Genomic DNA, 16,877 nt, shown 5'->3' with positions numbered 1-16,877 from the left:
TGGCATGGTAACAAAGGTTGAATGCCTTTTGGGGTGGCTGAGTTGGTTGCTGCTGCGTTAAGCTCTAGTTGGAGGGAGTTCATTTTTGCTGCGAAGAAGGAAGAGAATTCTTCACAGCTAATCTGTGATTTCGGGGTCGATAGTGAGGTTTTAGCCACTTTGACTAATTGTTGTTTAAGGAGTTCAAAGAGTTACGTAGGTCTATTTTTGGCATTATCTAGTTCTGATCTAAAGAAGTCTTTTTTTGATTGTAGAACATGTTTGTTATATGAGTTTAAATTTTTTCGAAGTAGTTTAAGATGGAGGGTAGACGGATGTTGTCTCCATTTCCGTTCAGATGATCTAAGTTTTACACCTTTCTTCATTCAGATCTCCGCTAAAACCATGGGTTTTTGTCTTTGTTTGGAATGCGTTTGAGCTTTGGTGGAGCAACTTGGTTGAAGATCTTTGTCATTGTGGAGTTGTAATGATCGGTGAGGTCATTGACTTCGACATGTTGTTGGGGGGGATGAGAACTTTCTCATAGTGGGATGCTAGGTTGTTCCAGTCGAAGTTTTTCGTGTTTCTTATCCATTGTTTAGGCTTGTTTTGTTGTGTAAAAGTTTTCTTGGTAGTGGAAGAAATATGGGAGGTGATGATGTGATGGTCTGACCAGTCACATGGGGTGATCAGGTCACTGGTATTTTGTTTAGAGATGAGCCAGTCAAGAGTTGAACCCTTGGAGTGAGTGGGCTTTGTGATAGCTTGAATCAAAGAGGGGTCCTCTAGTAAGGGTTTAAGGCGTTGACCTGCTTGTCTAGTGGGTTATGCAGAGGAAAATGTCGTTGGAATGAGGTGAGGACTTTATAGAAATGGTTTCCATAAGTTGTTTTGTAAATCCTGCATTCTTCCCTGGGGGATGGTAGAGGATATGAAGTTTGTAGAAATGTTTAGCTGATGAATTGACAGAGATCCCAAGGTATTCACAGGAGTCCATGGGTTCGGAATGAAACTTTGAGATAGTGAGGTCAGAACGATGTATGCAGGCTATACCTCCACCCTTTTTTTATAGTTCTGTCTAGTCTAATGATGCTGTAGTCAGGGGGGACTAGAAGGTCCAGAAATGGCGAGGATGATTCCTTGAGCCAAGTTTCCGTGAGGATGATTATATCCGTTTTCATGTTTAGGATGAGGTCAGCGATGTCAGAAGCGTGTTAAAAGGCTGAGCGGCAGTTTAGGAGGAGGCAGGAGATTGGTTTTAAGGCACTTTTTTAGTTTGTCTCATGGGTAGCGGGGTTGTGGTTAATGGATTGGAGGTTGTTCAGATTGATTCCTCTTTGTTTTGGATGGGATATTCTGTTTGGGTTGATAGGGACTAGGAGAATAAATAATTTATCTTCATTATTTGTGATGTGACAGGCAGGGGGTTCATATGACAATAACAGGGTTTGGATTTCCAGGTCAATTCGGTGGTTCAGATCTTCAATTGTGTTGGGGCCGTAGGTTTTTCGTAGAGAAGTACAAGGGTTTGGTGCGTAAGTGTTGATTAGTCAAAGGCAGCGGAATAGTTTTTGTCATGTTGTTGACTTCAGATAGCGATTGTTGAAGATGCGTAAGTTTGGATAGAGATTTTTCGGTGAGTTGTAGGATGCTTTTGATTTACAATATGACGTTTTGGAGTTTCCCTGATGTAAGGTAGGACTGGATAAGGAGTCAATCTTGTTCCGAAGGGTGATAGGGAGGAGGGGACATAGTTGGCGAGCTGGGAAGTTTGGGAGTAGTGTTCCTGAGGGGTCTGATCTCTGTAAGGGCAGTGTGGAGGGTATGTGTGGTTGGGAGTGGGGTAGTGGATAATTAGGGGGGTGTTGGCTGGCTAAAGGGCTCTAAACTGACTAGAAAGCGTGGCTGTGTCATGGTGGGTGGTATCCGTGTTTGGTGGATGGGTGTAGTGGAGGGTGAGGGTAGTGGGGATAGGGGGGGTGGCGGAGAGTGGAGATGAGGAGGGTGGGGATGAGGAGGGTCTGAGAATGGAGGTAACGGGAGGGGTGGTATTGGTTGATCTGACGATGTTTCCATTGGAGGGTCTAGGTGGAATGTGTTCTAAGGTAGGTGGGTTGATGGTGCCTCTTTTGTAGGTTATGGGTAGGGGAGATAGACTCTAATGTACAGTAGATGGGGGAGTGAGTGGTGTGGGTAGGTCCTGTGGGGCGTTCGGAGGGAAGATGGTGTGGGTTTTTGGGGTGAGAAAGTATTTGTCAAATAGTTTTAGGTCTTTGTTGGCTGCTTGAATAAGAATAATGCAATTTTTGTAGTATGTTATGTTCAAAGTGGCTCTGAGGTTTGGTGCAGGAGTTGTTGTTATCCTGGTTCCGTAGGGTATATTTTTATGGACGTGAATGGTTAGTAGCTTTGGAAAGGTAGACCCCCATTTGTCTGTTGTTCTTGTAAAAAATATGAGGGTATTGATTACCGTGCCATTCTTGGCTTTGAAGGAAGGGTCCAGAAACAAGATATCAGGTTTTTTCTAAGGAGTTTATGTTTGAAGGTTTTAGTGGCACTTTTAGATAGGTTGGGGGGGGGGGGGGGTAAAGAATAGAGTGTGCGCTGTTTCCTTCAGGTATCATATGAGGTCCAGCCATGATGTGGTAGGTTCTGGTGTCTTACCTCCTGGGTGGTGGGATGCAAATTAATAGAAGGTGGGAGCCTAGTTTGCCATTTTGATAGTGTTGTTAAAGATGTCCGCCTGCTTGGTGGGTGGATGAATTGTCTGTTGTGGCTAAACTGTTGGGACTGAGAACCCTATTTTTTTCAAGATTCAGTCACCTTACATAATAAATGTAAAACTTGGCACTGGGTAGTCTTTTTCTTAACTTCTTCTCATTGTACTGATGATTCATTCAATCAGTCCTCGTTTGATCGGTCATGTCTAGATCAGGGGGTCAAGCATATACTGGTTCGGTGAGGGAGACTGCTGTGTACCTTTAGGTTAAGTTAAAGTCAGTCATCCTCTTAAAGTCAGTCGTCAAGTTTGCTAGAGCACAATTTGCATAATTGTCTAGTAAGTTGAGCATATTTTGCTGCTCTCTGTTTGACAGCATGGTGCCATTACCATAAAGCCTTCTGTGTCCTCAGGGAGGAGAGCTACCTCGTCTTATGAGACCGCCATCTTAGTGTCAGGCACCATAACACAACTTGTCTGGTAATCGAGGTTGCACCCATCATTAGGTTTTATTTATAAGACAAACCATCGCTACGCAAGAACAAATGTATTTCAATTCTAAAACAATTATTTCAAAAATGTCCTTTCAATATCGGTCTCCCAATATCAAGTATGCATATCAGAAACGCTATTTTAGGGTCAGGCACTTTTCTGCGAGACAATTAAATTACATAGAACTAACAAATAGGTGTTTTCGTGAGTTCAATATCATATACATCTGTGTCACTGACTGCTAGGTTGTAGTTGAAGTATTTGTAGTTAAACTAGAGTTTAGAAATTGGCAAATACATTTTCAATATGTCGAGCTAGCAGTAAAACTGCATACTAAGGTTCTGTAGTAGTAGCCCTCAACTATAGTTAAAGTAGTATTTCTGTGCTTAGGTGAGTAGATTGTCTCAGTATTTGACGATATATCTGACTGGTGTTATCACTGCGACTATCAGTATCCCACTACAAATTTAAGGAAATATGTTGATATGGAACCCTGTGTGGAACTGTATTAGATACTGTTGAAATTGTAAGTGCTGTCTTGCTATGTACATGCATATATAAACAGCCCTCTCAGTGTTTCAGTGGGATTACAAGTGATCCTTTCCTTTTCATAATAGCTATATAAGTTACACTATGGGCAGGATACAACACATATAATTGAGCATATGAGTCTGAAAGTGCTTGTATAAGTTACTAAAACCTAGAATGGCACATTTTATTTTTTGTGTACTGCCCCGTGTATGTTGGTAAGTGGCTTTGGGTGTGTTAGTATATGTATTACCAATGCCCAGGGTGGAAGATTGTATGATGGAGTGAGTATATATTTGGGTCAGTGAATGCATTAGAGCGTCCATGGGTGTGTAAGTGTATGTACCAGTGACTCCTCTGGTGTTTTAGGGTGTGTATGAGTGAGTGAGTGAATAAGTTAGTGAATAGATAGTTGTGTCCATGGGTGTGTTAGTGTATGTATGAGTTAGCACTAGAGTCTCGCAGTCTGTGTTTGAATGAGTGAGTGACTATTTTTTTTAATGCATGAATGCGTCTATAAGTATGTCAGTCTATGTATAAGTGAGTCCTATGGTGTCTCTGACTGCGTATGAGTGACTGTGTGCATATGTTTGTGAAAGCATATGTATGTCCATTGGTGTGTCAGTGTAGGTATGAGTGAGTACTATGGTGCCTCTGAGTACGTATGAGCGATTTTGTGAGTTTGTAAGTAAATGCAGATTTATTTAGTGTGACAGTATATCTATCAGTGAGTCCCAGAGTATTTCAGTATGTGTAAGAGTGAGTGGGTGGGTAAGAGAGTGAATGCATCAGTTTTTCCATAGGTGTGTCAGTATGTGTATCAATATGTTACAGATGGCTTCAGTTCATGAATGAGTGAAAGACTGAGTGAGTCTGTCAATGCATGAGAGTGTGCATTGGTGTTTTCGTGTGTATATTAGTGTGTCCTGGGGAGAATAAGTCTATGTATGAGTGAGTCAGTGAATGCAAGAGTATGTACATTAGTGTGTCAGTGTATGTATCAGTCAGTCCTAGGGTGTGTCAGGGTGTGTATGTTTGAATGTGTTTCTAAATAGATTGGTATGTTAGTGAGTTCCAGAGTGTCTTATTATGTGTATGCATGCCAAACTATGCATTTCTGAGATGGGTTTGATATGGAAAACAGGCAAAATTATTAATGAAGATACAATTTCATTTCTGTATGTGAATGTACCAATATTCACATTGACATCCACTTTTTCAATATAAACAGCATATTACATCACTCAAGACATTTTACACAGCCAACCCCAAGGTGTGAATGGCCTTCTGTCATGGTCAGCTGGAATTGGCAGTAAGGCCTAACCTTCTGCTAGGCTGTGTGGCCAACTCACCCAGAGGCAGCCAACCCCAGCACAGGCAGCCAACCTAAAGCTTCACACGGCTTACAGCCTAGCCATATATACAACTGCCTGCAGGCAGCCACACTGAGACAGCCAATGCCATGCCCTGCATGGTCTTTGGTCGTGCGTGGCATGGGTTTAGCCACAGGGCCTGTCTTACAGCCATACCCTGCCTCCAAATCCCCGCAGGCAGCCAAACAAATGCTATACTTTTGCCTGCAGCCAGACCCCGTGACCAAACTTCCAGCAGGCTGCCAACCCCACATGACACAGCCTTTGGTGTGTGCAGCCTAAGGTTGGTCTTGGGGGCCTGGGGCCCTAGGGACAAAACATATATATTTAAAGTGGAGGGGGACATGCAGCTCCCTTCCAGACCCTTAATTGGCATCGGAGACCCCGTCCTTGGCTGCTTCCAGGTTGCCCCATGTCCCTTCACTCTAAGCCTTTATAGACTCTGGTACCCCAATCCCGAAGTGGTACCTGAAATTAGAGGAGAGTGGAATGCGCAGCCCCCATCCTGTGGCTATTTTTGCACTTGGTAACAGATCCCCCAGGCCTATATCAGTTACTGATAGGTGCCCTGGTGCAAACTTGGGGCACCCACTAACCAACACTTTGGCTGTGGGGGAGTATCAGATCTCCAACGGCCCCAGCTGGCATGCCGCATTTATGCTGCTCCCTCCAGGCAGAAGCAATATCATCAGCGCAGGCAGTGAAATAGAACAAAAGTCAGCTCCCAGCTGGCGGGACCATTTTTAAATCTCCTGTGTGGTGGGGGCAGATGTAATGTTTGCATCTGCTTGTCGAGAGATTTGAAAATGCTCCAGTCAAATTGGAGCAAAAAACATGTAATGCGGGAAGGAAAACTATAGTGCCCTGGGGTGACCTACCCAGTAAGTTAGCTGGTCCTGGAAGATGGGGTCCCCAGGGTCATTAAATGGTCGGGGACGCTTGCTGGCACCCCTCCCTTTTAATGTATCTGATATGCCTGGGGGGGGGGGGTTCCCTGGGCCATTTTAAGGCTCAGGGAGGGGTTACATGGCTCCCTCCCCTTAATAAATGCATTGGGCCCAGGAGAATAAGGTCCCCGGGGCCAAAAACTGTTCAGGAGGGGACCATGTGCCTATTCCCCTTAAATATATCCAGCCTCACGAGAAGGGTTCCCCGGGGCACTACCTGAACTGTTGAGGGGGCCCTACTGATGCCCCCCACATATATATTATACAAAAAGTAGATTGTCATTTTTTTTTGTTGTTGGCTGAATTCCCTCTAGGTCCCCTTCATGGAGTTTAGGTGGGTGGGTCACCCATACCCTATCCTCTTTAAAGTTCAGAGACAGGCCAAGAAATCCCTGAGTCCTGGAATGGCTTCCAGTAACACTTTTCTCATCTTGCTGGAAGCCAATCAGAGTGCTTACTCCTGCGGTAGTCTGACTCCTGTGGGGGCAAGATGGCTCAAGGGACAAAAAGTTCCCTGGGCCAATCAGAGTGCTCTATTTTTAAATTGGCACTCCCGTCTGTTTCTCGAGAGACTCTCACATATCCAACCATTCAGATATACAAATATTTAAACCTTCATTTCTCAAAAACAATAATATGCAGACCATGATCTAGCGTTCTTGCATGTTTGGTGTAATTCCATTAAACAGTTTTTGCGGTAATCCCTAATAAAGAAGTTTACGGAAAATGAATGGGGATTTTTTGTGTTTTTGGACCGTCCTTTTGTCTTGGCTCCTGCTTGCCATATCACCCCATACGTTTCCATGCACAAACAAGGCACAAAAGAGCACCTTTCAGTTTTGTGGAGATGTGTCAAACAGTGCTAAAGTTATTAGTAACACAAAACATGCATTTCCTATGCAAACAATGACCTAACTATAACTACCCAGTGGCAAACGGCAATAAATATATAAATACGAGTAAAATATAAATATGTATATTCACACCAAAAATCATAGGCTAAAGTAATGTTATAGTTAGGTGAATTTTTTAGTGACTGCATTAATGTTTTGAACTAAAAAAAACACAGAAATTCACCAGTTTTAGTTAGCACTGCTAACTATAACTTGCACCCCCACCATGCACTGCTTATAACCTCGCAAATTATATCACTAATGACATGCCCTATGAGATAATTAATGACATCACTGATGACATCTCAAATGACATCCTTTCTGTGTTTTTTAAGTTCAAAAAGTGAATGTTGTCACTGACAGAGTGAATTTCTAAGGCTTAAAAAAACCTGATATTTTTATCACACCGAACTATGAACTTACTTTAACCTATGCTTTTTTCACTGACTTTCCAGTTTAAAAAAAAGGAATGTGATATTGAATTATTATGTATAACTCCAACCCCTTGCGACCAGGCCCCATGAACCAACCCATTGACATGAAGTAGTGTGGCTCACTGGTTAGAGGCGGCAGACCCGAGAGCAGAGGACGGCCCGGGACCAGGGTTCGATTCCCGGCGCGGCAGGTTTCTGGACCAGGGTCAGCGGACTCGATAATTCTCTCGCCTCGGTGCCCACTCTGATCAGCGATCACACTCGGCAACTCTGGGCATTAGCTTGCCTCATCTTCACTAACGGCCCCACCAGACCGCTGGGGATGCCTGGTCTCACCCTGGAGATACCCATTAAGGGACCATCTCTCAGGGAAGCCAGGAAGGGTTTCGCAGCGGTCGAAGCGCCTTGGGACCCTCCGGGTAAGTAGTGCGCTATATAAATGCCTATACATTTAAATCCAATGCCACTCTGTGCATATGTCCAGTGGGGGGGCTGACACAAGGCCTGGCCACTGTGGACAAACCCCAATAAGAGCCGCCAACCCCCTACTGTTCAGGGCCTTAGGTCGTCCCGGCAGGGGGTTGGCCACAGGGACTGGCTGCGGCCAACCCCAAGCATGCAACCAACCCCATGCTGTGCATGGCCTTTGATCATGCACGGTTGGAGGTTGGCCAGTGGGCCTGGCCCTGGGTACCGCATCCCCGGGGTCTTTCTTTGAAAGGGGAGGTGCCCTATGGACTCTTTTAAATAAATGGGAAGGGGTGCACATTGACCCCCTCCCAAGGCTGGTTTCAGCCCTGGGGACCTCATCCTCTGAGTACCACAACCTTCCAGGGCCTGGTGTGGATTTTTAGGTATATAAGGGCAAGTGCCCCCCCTCCTCTGGCCAATTTTGGCCCGGCAACCACATCCCCCAGGACCCAATGTGATTTTTAGGGGGAGAGGGGCACAGAGCCCCCTCCCCTCCTGAGCTAATTTTGGCCCGGTGACTCCATTCCCCAGGGCACGGCGTTTGTACTTATGTGGAGGGAGCACAGGTCTGACCCACCATGTGCCGATTTTTTTCCCAAGGATCCTATCCCCTGGGTTCCAGGATGCTTTTCAGGGAGAGTGGGATATTAACCCCCTACGCAGCCCAATATTGGCCATTGGGACCCCTTTCCCTGCAGCCGTAAGACTTAAAGTGGGTGCCCTGCTTTTACCCAGGAGACCCATGAATCTCTTGTTGGTGGCTGTGGGGGGGAGCCAGCATTGCCCCCACTCACAGGGTGCAGCTACTTATATTGCTCTCCTGGGCAGGAGCAATATTTGATCTGTTACCCTGCCCACATCACTGTGGGCAGGGAAACAGATCAAAAGTCCGCTACCCAGAGAATGGGAGCATTTTCAAAGCTCCTGCATGCTGGGAGCATACTCAGTATTTGCTCCTGCTTGGTGGTAAATTCAAAAATGCTTCTGCCAAGCAAAAGCAAACACAAGTTTCCCTGCCCGTGCCGCTGCAGGCAGAGAAACCACTAATTCCCAAGGGTGGGCTCCAAGGGACTTTGAAGCTTAGGGAGGCGGGTCTTGTGTCACCTCTCCCCCTATAAACAAATTTCAGCCCAGGGGTGGGCTCACCATGGGCCTCTGGAGGATGGGAAGAGGGTTCCCTCTAAATCCTTGTGAGATGTGTGTTGTAATATTTGATAAAATCGGGAAAGTCTGGGATCTAGCGGCTTGTACAAGTAGTTGGATACATCCAACAGAACTCTAATAATATCTTGAAAAAACCTTATATTTGACATTCTTAGAAATAACAGTAAGATGACAAAACCTAAATGATTATAAGGTATATAAAGTTTTGAATTGCCCATGAGGGTTGGAACACTTGTGAGTAAGCGGTGATGAGAGAGGCAAACGTCTATGCATTGAGAGGATCAAGAACTTGCATCTTCCATTTTGTAAAAGGGATGGACGTTTACATCCCTTCATAAATTGAGGAATTAACTTTCTAGCTTCAAGGATGCTGAGTGGGCATTAGTCCTGTGCCCGAGGGCACCCACTGTTCTCCTTATGAGGCTTTATGAATAATCAATTAGTTTTTGCAAGGTTGATTTCTGTAGACTGGGTGGTGGGTAAGGCAGAATGATGTGTTCTTTGAGAAATATTGTAGTCTGAAGTCTTGGAATGGCTTAGGCAAGCAGCTGGCAGATAGTGGAAAGAACTGATATCAGTGACAGCTTCAGTGTACTTTTATGTTCAGAAACTGGAATAAATTATTTCTCCTGTTAGAAACTTAAGGATTGTGCCTAGATCATAGTATAGATCTTTGAGTTTGAAGATATTGAATTCTATATTATGGGATTTATAGGAGAGCTTTCTTAGAAATAAAGGGAGTAAACAATTCAGGATCACTAAAGTAGGCATTAAGGGCAATGTTTCCTGAAGTGTTGTGCCTTCCTGTTAGTGCTGCTGAAAAGCAAACCTTTGTTCACTGAACCTAAAATTCATGTCACGTATTAATGTAAAGAACCAAAAATGCAGATAAATTTACCCGTCTGGTTGGAGATCTCACCCTGAGGGCAAGGCACACATAGAAAGCAACAAACTGGCTGTCCTTCTCTCACAGCTTTTCGGAACCCAGGCAGGCAGCTTTGACTACACACTGAAGGGGGGACCTGAAACACATAACCACATACAGAAAATGTTACTATATATATATAAATTGCTTATAATGCTTTATACCGGAATAAAGAACATCAAACATCTTTGAAATGTACTGTAGGAGGACATACCCTTAGGGTCCACACATATAGCTTGCCTTTGTTTATGTTTGCCACTATCATTCCATGCAATTTTTAAGTTAAAAGATTCACAAGTCTCAAAATATCTATCATGCTATTATTCTCTACCAGATTTTCTCCAATCAGTCAAGGATTAAAAGTTTGCCAAACTATACAACGCCAAATGATCACCCAACACAAACAAAGACCAAACAGCCCACCATTCAGGAGCCTTCCCCAACTCAGAGATAGATTCACCAGCACCCAACTTGAAATGCGACACCTCACGATTCAAGGTGTATTTTTCCAAGGAGGTCCTGCGCTACAGACTGGGTCTCAAAACAACAAATGTCCCAAATACTTCAACAAAGGAATGTTCTCCACTATACAGACGAATACCCACCCCATCGACAGGGGTGACCATCAGGTCCAGGAAAAAAGTACTAGACAGAAGAATATAGCAACCTGGAATCTGGTCAAGAATCTTTCATCATATAACACTCTCCAATCAGAAAACAAGTAACCTAAATAAGGGACTTTACTTCTGTCCTACAGCCTCATGGAAACCAACCAGAATGCAAATTGACCTATTTAAGTTCACACAAAAATTTAAACTTAAAGCATTCTTTGCGGATCGAGATAACTTACACCAAGATCAACCACGGACAGTGATTTTTGATTTATCTATTCAAGATCGAACCGACATAGACCTACTATCCAATCTCAGTGAACAGGGGACATACCCAATACTCTGGCAAGAACAGCCATGGAGGTGTGAATTGAAACCAACATATCTATAGATACAGAACTCACCAAAAAATCGACCTTCACTCCACGCTTACCATCAGGCAATAGCATTGACGCCTTCCTTCTAGCAGTCACCCATGATCTCGAACAGGAATATGCCAAATACCAGAAGAAACTTAAATATCTACCACAAAATATTACCATGGATGGGAGAACCGCGATAAAGAAACTACAAGGAAGAAAAGATCTGATTCTGAAGGAGGCAAATAAAAGAAGTAATCCAGTGGCACTTCACATTGATGACTACATTCTCGAAGCAAATTGTCAACTTGCGGATGGAAAATGCTACCAACTCCTGTCACAAGACCCAACACCTGAGATCATCAAGCTTATCAGTGAAAAAATTGAGAAAAGGTATGGATTGGAGCTAATATCCCTTGCCGAAAAAGAATTTCTGTACATTGCACACCCGACGATGCCCAAATTCTACCTACTCCCGAAAATGCATCAAGGCACATACCTGCAGCGAGGTAGACCTATCATAGCGTGCATCAATTCACCATGCTCAAGACTGGGATAATATGTGGATGAAAAACTACAGGTGCTAATGAAAGAGATTCCATCGTTCATCCAAGATACCAAAGACATTCTTCTTAAACTAAAGGACATTCCATGGGAACCAGATTTTGTACTAGTGTGCATCAACATTGTGAGTCTCTATACCTCAATTGAACACCAGGATGGAAAAAAGGCAGCACAAAAATCACTCTGGACACAACCAGCCAACTTCTTGGAGACCAATAAAATGATCCTAGAGATGCTAGAATTCTGCTTGGATAACAATGTTTTCAGCTTCAATGGCAAAATATACAAGCAAACAAACGGATTTGCCATGGGGGCCAAATTTGGGCTGCCGTACGCGCACATCTTTATGAGCTGCATTGAAAAATCTTGGCTGTGGGACCCTCTTTTTGTTGACTTCACTTCTCACATTATACTGTGGTGATGATATATTGATTATATTCTCTGCATCAGGCAGGGAGACACACCCCTGCTACAACGATTTCTTGAAACTCTGGATATGAATCCATGGGGCCTCAAAACCACCTACAATTTCTCCCAGAAGGACATCAACTTCCTTGACCTAACACTATTTGTCAAAGACAACACTCTGCACAGCAAACTTCACAGGATAGAAACAGCAGCTAATTTGATCCTTAGGGCAGACAGATGCCTTCCTAAACACAATGTCAGGAACATCCCGAAGGGGGAGTTCCTAAGAATTTGTAGAACCTGCTGTGAGGAACAGGTTTTGATGGAGAAAGAAAAGGATACCACATTGAGACTGGAACAGCGAGGATATGATCATAACATACTGACTAACACCTTAACCACAGTTTCCAAAGTAGAGCGGAACACTCTTAATCCCAAGAAAAAACATAAGGAAAATGCTGTGATCCGGTTCATCACTGACTACCATACCGGCCATCACCTTATAGGACAAACACTCAAACGACACTGGCATCTTTTATAACATACCCCGAGTGTGAATGGCTATCCTAAAAACTAACCAGAAATGACCTTCCAAAGAGCTCCGAACTTAAAAAGGATGTTGTGTAGATCTGAATTCGAAGATAATAGAAAACAAAACACTACCTATCTGGACAGGCCACCAGGTGTTCATACATGTCCCAACTGCAGTATATGCAAACTCAGCATAAGCAAAACCACAAGGGTAGATATGCCACAAGGAAAATAAATCACCATCACAGAATGGATAGATTGCAACATCAAATTTGCATTCTATGTGAATATCTGCCCCTGTAATCGACCATATATTGGAAGTACAATCAAGCCACTTAGAATTCGCATACAGGAACATTACAGAAATATACATAAGTACAATTGGTCATCCACTTACAGAACATTTTCATCTAACACATTCACACAATAAAGGCTTCACCTTATTTGGTCTGAAAATCGGACATCCAGCCAAACGCAGAGGAGACCGCGAACTGAAGTTGAGAAGAAGAGAAAGCAAACTCATCCTTAGGTTCAATACAGTTACACTGAGACTTAATAAAGATGCGGAAATGCATGTGTGGTTGCGAGAAGATTAAATCATGCTCTCCTTGTGCCCTATATGTGGTATACAATCCTTCATGTTCAACTGGGACATAGGCCATAATATGCCCTTAAGACACAGAAGCCTCTGTGTGACCTAGTAGTAGGTTTTTTCTTCATGGTACTTATAGGGAGATCAAGTCACCAACCTGTCTTGGTGTTTACCAGTACCACTTACTACTATAACCATAAGGATGGCTTCTGAACCCGCAAACTCTGTGAACTAGTACCCGTACACAATGACTTAAAATCATGATTCCTACTCACTTTTGATAGTAGGTCACTTCATCAGGGGTCCCCCGATTATACATATCATTGCAATCGATTTTCCGTGTAACCAGCCGCAATAGTTCCTTCACACATTTCCCATTCCAATATGGCATCCATACTCCGGGAACCACACTGGAACCAGTCACTATTGACCAGGAAACAGTAAGCATCAGCACTGTATTTAAGACCACAATCCCAGTGGTCCGATGCTGATGCCAATTGTGACGATTTCCAAAGCGAAGGCATTATGCCTGTGACATTTTGTGGTGAGCAAATGACTATGGACCCGGTGTAACAACCGAGTCCTACGTGTCCCAACCTTCTTACCGATGCCAGCAACATATGCTGACCTCTACCCTGTTTTTTTCCCCCACTGAAATACTTAAATCGAGCGGATTCCACCATTACTGTACTGAATATTTTACGGTAAGCATGAACATGCTGCACGCTACCAGGCTTCATGTTAGACCAAAAGCGCTTTATTAGAATGCATGCAACCTTTTCCAATGGGACCTATCCTAGCCTGGTGCATTAATAATATTGTGCAACCCACCCGCACTAATTACACACACCCTCTTTTTTTCCTTAGAACACTCACATCAGGGCACAACGCATACCTGCAGATACATAAGGTTGCCAGCCCTCAAAGTTCACGAGACCAATAGACCTAGACTGAATTCACAGCTTCCTAGATCCCACCTTTTTTCGATTATTATTCTGAGCGTTAAATTCATGAATTAACCCCAGTACCTCTTTGTTTTCTCCCCACCATGTTCTTGGAACTTGAACATGGGACCTGATGATTCACCTTTCGATGTAAATATATTTTACTCTACCTACATACCATCAATTGTTCATATCAACTGTCTGAATATGTGACTTGACTAATGACTCTTTTATTTGAAACAAAGGATGTCCTTTACAAACTTTTTCTTGTGTATATACTCTGTGCTCTCCACACTGACCATTGGCGTCCACCCCCCCCTTTCAACTTCTCCTTTTTCGTTTCCTTTATGGACCTCCTCTCCCTCTTTCTTGGCCTTGTCTCCCCTACCACTTTTCTTTTATCATAACATTCAATTAACATTTTGTGTGCACCTTCTGACTGTTTCAAAACATATATGAATTATTTGCATATCTCTTTATGGTTATGATTGTATATCAATGCCATATTTTCATACCATACTTCTCTAATTATCTCTAGACTACAAATATAATACATGCACATTTTCAATATGGCTGCAAATGTCCAACTATGCCATAATCTCTTATTGTGACTTTACATATGTGTCTGTCGATATCTTTGCACTGTCCTGGTTCCACTATTGTCAACCCACTCTCTCCTTTTCCTCATTATGGGTTTGTTCCTCATTTGTTTTCTCTCCCGCATGACTATCCTAATCCCTTTTTCTCCAAACATATCTCCAAAACCTTTTTTCCTTATTTCTGTTTTGTCTTTTGTTAACACCAAATTGCATATTTGTTTCTTGATCATTCTTACATGTATATTTATGCCACATCATTTTATAAATGTTGTACATATATGTTTTGGTCCATTCTGCACCCTGCGCACTGCACGTTTTTGGTTATCTTTGTATTGTTTGTTTTTTGCTTGTGGTGTCGGTCATTTTGTCCACCGTAATGTTGATGTGTACAGCCATGAGAAAACCCCAGGCTGGATGGCCATGTAAAGGGGGCGAAACACGTGTCTGCTGTTATTCCTCTCTTGTGATCTGACTCGGAATCCTTGAAGCGAGTAATTAACACTAAAAAACAAAAATCACTACCCTGCATACCTTGTATCAGAATGTTCTCGGTGCAAAACAACAACTTTTTGGCATGTCCTGACTCTCTCTTGAAGGATTAAAATACTTTTATTGGACAAATTGAAAATTAAACACTAAAAAAGTAAAATTATTTAGCTTTGAAATATGAATAAAATCTCTTTATCCTATTATTAATTAATAATCATAAAAGTACAAGATACAAAATATAGGCATAAAAATGTTTATATATCACAGCACAGCAAAAAGAGGATCAGTTCATAGTTGTTACATAAACCATTAAAACAGGGTAAAACGGTATTAGATCATATTAAGGCACATTGTAAGTCTGATTCATGGGACTAATATTGACATAATAAACCATAATTCATGTATTCAGTGGAAAATTCAAAGACTATGGGGAACTAATCAAGAAAGACCCAACAGGAAACAGAGTTGAGAAAGAGTCACCACAGAACATCCTGAACAAAAATCCAGACAGGAGTTCAGCTCAAAAGTGGGGCAAAAATCAGGGACAAACATAGTCACAAGAGGGTGCTGAATTGACAAAACATAAAGGCACTAATGTGTTACAATGCACCCATCTTTTTTCAGGGTCTCCTTTTATATGGTCTAAATGGAAAATTACATACGCGGACATTTTTTAACTCCAGCTTGGTTTTGGGAACTAAGGATCACTGGAAAAACGAATATCTTGGGAAGAGTCATGTAAAAGGCTAGTCACACTACATCTTCAGGAAAGTAGTTTTAAAAAAGCTTCAGGTTTGACAGTACTCTTTCCATGTGATCCTCCATGCCCTGGATGCCACCCTTCCACGCTGGTGCTGCACCCACACTGTGCAGCTCCTATGAGGGTGACCTTGGCTGCAGAATTGCTAATGCAGACTGGGCGAAGAATAAAAAGATGTTCAAATACTTATTGAGCACAGAATCCAGAAATGCACTGACCATGGTAATGTAGCACTAGGGATTGTAAACTACATTTCAATCAGAGAGTGGTCAGACAATATTCTCAGTAAAAAAATAGCATCCTGCATAATTCTCATAATCCTCGGTATCATCAGCCAATAATGAATCTGACAGCTAGAATTGTGCACGGTGGAGTAGTAAGTAAAGTCTGTGTGCTGTGGTTGCATTACTTTACATGCATCTAGCAGGTCATAAAGCTTCATTTTGCTTTGAACCAACGCAACCAGGGGAGGCAGACAGATCTCATGTGTGGAGCGGTCCATGCTCCTGGGTAAGACCAAATTAAAATCCCTGCTTTGGATCATGGGGATGGCAGCATAACCATGGCATTAATTCATCAGTTTGTCAAAAAACTCTGTGATGTCTGTATTTGGGCCGTAAATGTTAAGGAGGACCAATGTCATGTGATGAACCCTCCCCAACACAAATATTCAGCAGTCCTGTGTGTCCACTTGCCAGTCCAGTAAAGTGAATGTTGCAAATGAGGATCACAACTCCATGAGAATAGAACGCAAAGTATGTGTGTGTTCCCCATAAGGGTGCAAACGCCTTGTGTGCCTTCGGTGAAATATGCGTTTGTTGCAGAAACTAATATACTTCCTATGCACAAATGAGGTTTGTTTGCAAGTTCTGTGTCTTGCTAAACTCATGTACAATCCAACTTATTAGTTTAACGTATGTATAAGTCTGTCCATGTACCATGTGTGTAGTATTGAATCAATATGTCTGTGTGCTATTGTAATAGCTATTACTGCCTCATGGTATGTCCCTCGCATGCATGTGAGATGTTCAACTATACAAGACTCACAACTCCCATCCCATCCACCTCTCAACCCAACACAATAAGTCAATGAAT

General features: G+C 42.8%; 1 protein-coding gene across 1 annotated transcript in view; it reads right to left on the bottom strand.

Moving 5' to 3' along the window:
• LOC147678479 (extracellular calcium-sensing receptor-like) overlaps window positions 1–16,877 on the bottom strand; it is a 112,977-nt gene that overhangs the window by 27,058 nt on the left and 69,042 nt on the right. Inside the window, exon 5 of the mRNA XM_086946586.1 lies at window positions 9,899–10,022. Coding sequence (XP_086802712.1) covers window positions 9,899–10,022 — 124 coding nt within the window. The remainder of the gene's footprint in view (window positions 1–9,898; window positions 10,023–16,877) is intronic.

This window comes from Lissotriton vulgaris, chromosome 12 (genome assembly GCF_964263255.1).
Source record: "Lissotriton vulgaris chromosome 12, aLisVul1.2, whole genome shotgun sequence".
Lineage (NCBI taxonomy): Eukaryota > Metazoa > Chordata > Amphibia > Caudata > Salamandridae > Lissotriton > Lissotriton vulgaris.
The sequence above is the reverse complement of the archived record's forward strand: the minus strand, read 5'-3'. Positions and strand labels throughout refer to the sequence as shown.